This window comes from Nothoprocta perdicaria, unplaced genomic scaffold, assembly GCF_003342845.1.
Source record: "Nothoprocta perdicaria isolate Ctin4 unplaced genomic scaffold, notPer1 scaffold_127, whole genome shotgun sequence".
NCBI classification, from domain to species: Eukaryota; Metazoa; Chordata; class Aves; order Tinamiformes; family Tinamidae; genus Nothoprocta; species Nothoprocta perdicaria.
In genome coordinates this window covers 1,172,771-1,178,806 of record NW_020454394.1, presented here as the reverse complement: position 1 = coordinate 1,178,806, position 6,036 = coordinate 1,172,771, and the positions used below count along the sequence as shown (strand labels likewise).

The 6,036-nt window shown below is 42.1% G+C and overlaps 1 protein-coding gene across 1 annotated transcript in view; it reads right to left on the bottom strand.

Annotated features, from left to right (window-relative positions):
• The window catches only part of CAMK1D (calcium/calmodulin dependent protein kinase ID), a 188,227-nt gene that overhangs the window by 29,184 nt on the left and 153,007 nt on the right, over positions 1–6,036 (bottom strand). Inside the window, exon 6 of the mRNA XM_026033280.1 lies at positions 3,303–3,378. Coding sequence (XP_025889065.1) covers positions 3,303–3,378 — 76 coding nt within the window. The remainder of the gene's footprint in view (positions 1–3,302; positions 3,379–6,036) is intronic.

Below are 6,036 nucleotides of genomic sequence, written 5' to 3'. Positions count from 1 at the left end.
AAAGAAAGAAAGAAAGAAAGAAAGAAAGAAAGAAAGAAAGAAAGAAAGAAAGAAAGAAAGAAAGAAAGAAAGAAAGAAAGAAAGAAAGAAAGAAACAGACTTTTGGTGTGTGAGTTGAATAGGACTGAACTGAGACTGAAGGTAATGCACTGGAGTCTCTTCCACCTCACTCTCTGAAGCTGCTGGTGACATCGAGCTGGCCTCAAGTTCTCTAATCAGTGTCCTGCTCAGCAAAGCACTGAGAAAGCAACACAAAACACTCTACCCGCCCAATCTTCCATGGTTGACAAATATAAGACCAAAAACATCAAGAAAATGCATGAGCTTTCTGTGCTCAGGTTTGCTTGTCTAAGACAACGAGTTTGGGTCAGTGCACACTGTCTATGTATAAAAGAGCATTAGGGAGTGATGGGTGAAGCAGCCTCCAAGGTATTTCAGCATGTCTGCTCTCCTCCTCGCTGCATTAGTATGTCCTGCTGGGATCTGACACAAAGCCAGTATCAGCACTGTTGTTTTCTGCTTTGTTATCTAAAAGGTTTTTGCATTCTGCTGTTGATGATTGCTCCAAGGTAAATCCACCCCCCTGCTATGCTTTTACCCAAGAAGTTTTTAAGTATTCAGGCAGCATGGTAAAGCTGGTCATAAGGCTGAGTTTTCAGCCACAGCTTTGTTTTTAAATAAACAAACATACATGCAAACAAACAGAGCCTCTCCATACTACTTCAGTATAAAAACGTTCTTATGGGTAGTGGTAGAAAAAGCAAGCCATAAAATTTATGCTCAAGACTAAACCAAAATGCAGAGCATGAACATTGCACAGCAGTTAGATGTGTCCTGGCGAAAACAGCTCTCCTACTGTCAAAAAGTTATTCATGCTGACAAGCCATGAAATGTTTGCACAAGGAGAAAAGGAACAGAAGTAGGAATGCTTTAATGCTGTGGCTCAGTGGAGTTGCTTTTTCCTGCAGTGTTGTGTAACTCTGACAGTTGTATAAAAAGGGGGGGAAAAGAAAGGAAAGCCCTGGTAATGCTGGCACAAAAAGACATTTGTCTCTGTGGCAGTTAACAGCTCTACAGCTGCTCTCTCTGCTCTCCTGCACAGAAAGAAGATGCTTATTGTGCTCTGTGTGGTCGTGCTCAGCCAGCCTGTGGTGACAGCCTGACCTTGTTTCAATAACCCATAGGTGGTAGGAATAGCACCTGCATCAAAGATCCCTGTGCTGTGCAGATGCCACCTATGCATTTATTGTTGAATGACTCTCATGCACTCAGAGACCTGAGCCCTGATGAGGTACCAGCCCATGAAGAGAGGTCCCCTAAGCTCGACAGAGTCTTCCTGAAGGTTCACACATAACAAGTTCTGTATTTCTTTCTCAACCGAAGCATCAGCAGTGATCTCATTTGCTCAAGCTGGATTCAGTTGATGGTGTCCTGAAATGTTATGGATGCTTTCCTCTGGATAGCAGTTACGAACCCTGTGATGGGGACTTTTCTCTGCAACTACAGTGCTGAGGAGCAGTTTTCCAAGTGTCATCATTGGGACTCTGGGACAGGACACGGCTCATCCAGCGACACAGCTCAACCACTGGAGGCCCTTTAGATCTTTAGCCCAGATTTAAAATGCTGGCTACTTCATTTCATGGAGACACATTAGATATTTAGATGAACCATTTCATACACAAGATAATCACGTAGAGTCCTGTGTTAGCACTCTGGGGGAACCCTGGTTTGTTCAGCCTGGTGAAGGGATAGTTTGGGGAAAGCTCACTGAGAACAGAGAAGCTCTTTGCACAACTACATAGTGAGAGGAAAAGCAAAAATGCACATAAGGTGAAACAAGTGGGTTTCAGTATATCTAGAAGGAGAAAGCCTTACCTTGAGGCCAATCATGCAGTGAAATAAGCTGTTTAAAGAGCCTGGCAGGAGAGATTTTCAAGACTCAACAGGATACAGCCATGAACAACCTGGCCTGATCTCACTGCTGACCCTGTTTAGAGCGGGAGACCAGACTAGAGACCTCCTAAGGCCCCCTTTTAACTAGAATTATCCCAAGAGTCTCTTAAACCCTTATGAAGAAGAGAGTAGTAAGTACTGAATGACAAGCGGTGCTAAATTTCTTTAAACAACAGTATTTATGGGTTCTGAGATCTATCCCCCACTTTGGAAAACACAAAAAGATCCTGGTCCTGAAGCCCGTCTCAAGTAACTAATCCCCACTCCCTCGAGCAGCAATTAGCCCTTTCAGAGGAGCAAGTCCCAGCCACAAATAATGGCTTAATGGTAAAGCAACAGGCCTGAGTGCAGAAATCAGCTCACCCTTCCTACAGGATCTGGTGGGTGGAGGGGTTGGAAGTGTTTAAGAAAAAGACTCTGCATTTTCTGTAAATATTTCAATATTTTTTATTATATTTTAAGAGAAATTATTCAGTACTCACAAAATCCCTCCTCCCTTTTTTTTTTTGGCTTTTAAAAATAATCAAAATCTTAAAATGTTTCATCCGGAGGAGTTTTCAATGTGTTTTCAATAATGAAAAAAAAAAAACATTTAGTTTAAAGTTATTTACTTTAGGGGGAAAAATAAGTGTCAATGGAAATACTTTATCACCTCTAAGAGATAAGTGTTCCTAACTGCCAAATGCACTGCCAAAGGCTGACATAACCAGAGGGTTCTTTTTCCATCTCTTCCTTTCTCTTAGCTATTAGGAATGGCCAGAAGCTGATGTATCACCTGTTACAGAGCAACCAGAGTGAAAATAAAACCTGAGCCTATTATTTGCAACATTTCCATGAGCAGAGGAGCGGTCAAAGGACTGATAAATCTAGTCTTAGAACAAAAGCATTCTCACACATCCATACACACATGGTGCAAATAGTAAGTAATAATAAGTAATAGGGATAAGTAATGCCTACATCCCTTATATCGCTATGGATAAATAGTAAAGTAACATTTCCATTAACCATCACAACATGCAGCCTTGCCTGAGCACATCATAAAAAATGTGATCTCTGACAATGCAATCTCACAGCTAACTGGTGCAGAGCCTTGCTTCTCCAGAGACAAGGCACTTGTCTTATAAGACACTTTAATGCCTGCAGGCATGACACCACGCTGTGTAGAGAGGGCCAAAACCTGCTTCTGATCATAACTAACCTGAGCAGGAGAGGTAACAGCTTCACTTTATCCTGAGTGACAAGCGTCAGAGAGCAACTTTCTTGGATCAGAGGATGAAGGTAGCCAAAACGCAAGAGGGTTTTGCAGGTGCCAAAGCTGTCTATGATCCAAAAAACCAACAGATACTTACAGGATGTATGCAATAACTCCAATGGACCAGCAGTCCACAGCTTTGCTGTAGGGTTTCTGGGCCAGTACTTCAGGAGCTGGAAATATAAAGCCAAAAAAGCTCATGTTACAAGACTGAATATTTGAATACTGCTGAGAGGAAGGACTTGACAGTTGTTCCTTAAACTTAGAGTTCCCCAAGGCCCTTATTGCCTCCCACATTCAACCCTCGAATCTGCAAAAACAACCTGAACTTTTTAAAGCTCCAGCCTTTGAGCAGAAGGGTGATTGCTAAGGCGAAGCAAATTCCCCATTTTTGGATAGAAGGACAGAAAACAAAACAAATCCATAAAAATACAGAAAAGCTTGAGGGCAGAAGAGCCATCAGCTCCCTGTCAGGAGAGCTTTAGGAGACTTGAAGCAAAAGGAGCTGGAGTGTGGCACCATTGTGGAGATGCACATTGGCACCGACAGCTTTGATGCTTCCCAGCACACGCAGCCAAAGGGGGAATTTCAAGAGGAAATGCAAAAAAAATGCAGCGTGTGACACAGCAGATAAGTCTCCAGGAGAGGAACGGGAGCCGTCCTCCTGCCTCCTGCTCCCTGGCTGCTGAAGCCACCTGGATGGCAAGGTCAGAGGGAGTCATTTATCCTCTGCCTCTGAGAGCAAAGGCACCGTGGTCACAAGGAGAGACAAAAAGCAGGAATTAAACTCATGTACAAAGAGATTGAGCCTTCTCAGCCTCTAAAACATTCAGACATTATATCATAAATTTTGCTGTAAGAGAAAGACTGAATAGGTATTCAAATGCTTTAGGAGTCTTCCTTTTTAAATCACTGATGGTTGAGAAAGTGTATTTTTTATTTGGAACTTTAGAGAAGAATGTTTTTCTTGTTTTGGGACTTTTCAGTTGTAAATGCTGTCAGAATTTCAAACCCCTTCACTCTTTATTTTTTACATGTAAAGAAGCTCTGGCTTTTTTTGAGGCAAAGTGTCCACAATAATGCAAAAATCACTGCTCGTGACACTCCAAAAGCAGACTCATCATACCGGGCTTCAAAAGGTGCAGTATTTCCTCTGAACAATTATGGTTCCAAATGCTCTGAGAAAAGGGCAAGTCCCAACACAAATAGTGTCTAACACAACATAAATAGTCTAACTTTGGAGTTAGACATTACTCTGTTAGGAAACTCACGCAGGGCAAAGCAGTTACTTGAGGAACAGAGAGAAACATGAAGTTGTTAAATGCATTAAAACTTGAGCCCCACTTTTAGTTCCTATACATGCATATGGTGCACACGGATAGGGGTTCTTCAAAGACCCATCTTTCTAAGCTGGACAGGTCCATAAAACTAAGGCTGGCAAGAAAGGGAACAGAAAGCAATAGTGAGAAACAGAAAAGATATTCTGGTACTTGGGAGTGGGATTTCATACACGATTGAAGGAAAGACAACGCACAAGGTAATAAGGGCACTGAGGCTCTATTTCTGTAAGGAGCACAGTGATGGAAAGGGTCAGGAAAAGGACTCTAAAAGGCCTGGAAGTAAGCCTAGGGAAAATGAGGATAAAGACACAGCTTGCAGTCAGATAAGGATGGGTCTTGAAGGCTGGGAAATGCCTTGCTCTGCAGTCCCAGGTAAATGTCACTCCAGGCTTTGAAACACCTGGAAAACTTGGACCAATGCATGCACAAGGAATTAAAATACTGCTTCTATTTAAATATTGTTAATAATAATAAACTTCTCTGCTATTATAATGTGTCAATATTCTTCACACCTATTTGCTGCTTGCTGAAGGAGACTTCTCTCCAGCCAACCCAAAGAGCTCCAAACCAGACCCTAGGTGCTCAGCACAAACCTCCACTCAAAGTCCTGAGAAAGACCTAATTCCTTACAGGACAGGAGCCCACTGCTGCAGTCTATCAAGACAGAGGTTCAACATTTTTACCCCAGTAGAAAGCTGAGCTCTGGAAATAGAAAAGGCATCTTCACCACTACATAAACCTTAACTCTGTTTCCAACAGCTGGGTCTGGGTTTGCATGCCAGGTTGGTGCTGGACAGACAGGTAGAGGGTGAATTTGAAGAAATTGCCTTACTGAAGTACCACAGAACTGCTCTTTTCTGCTCAACACTTTTTTTTCCTCCTAGAAAACCTGTAAAGTTGGCATTCATCCCCGCAGTGCAGGGATGGATTGCCCTGAAGAATGATGAAGAACTATGAAGAACTATGTGAACTCACATTTCTCCTGTTTCTCCTTTGAAATGAAGACCCTGTGTGTCCAGGATAGCTTTCCTTTTTATATCTATCACAACACAGGGCTCATTTGCTCAGAGAGTCTTGCAAATTTCCATTTTTCTTGTTTCCTGTTTAAACTAGTTCCTCCTCAGAGTTGCTCAGGACAACTTTCCCAGACCAATTATTGTGTCTCTTAACCTCACTCCTCCTTTCTGACTCATTCAAACTTCCCTCCAAATTTTCCTCTAGCAAGACTATTTTTTCAAAACACATATCAAATATGGTTTCTGAGACTTATTTTCCTTTTATTCCCCCTATTGGTTGTGACTAGGTCTCGTGATAAAATCTGCTAGAGAAGGGAGTCTGTTTTCCTTGGATTTCTTCCATCCCTCCAGTGCTTCAAAATTTCCAATATTTAATTAGCATCTCTCTTCCGCTTCGAGTGGTTGTTCCTATTTGCACTGTTTTCAAGAATGTGGTAAACATTATACGTCCTGTATTCCTCAAAGGAATTATTAT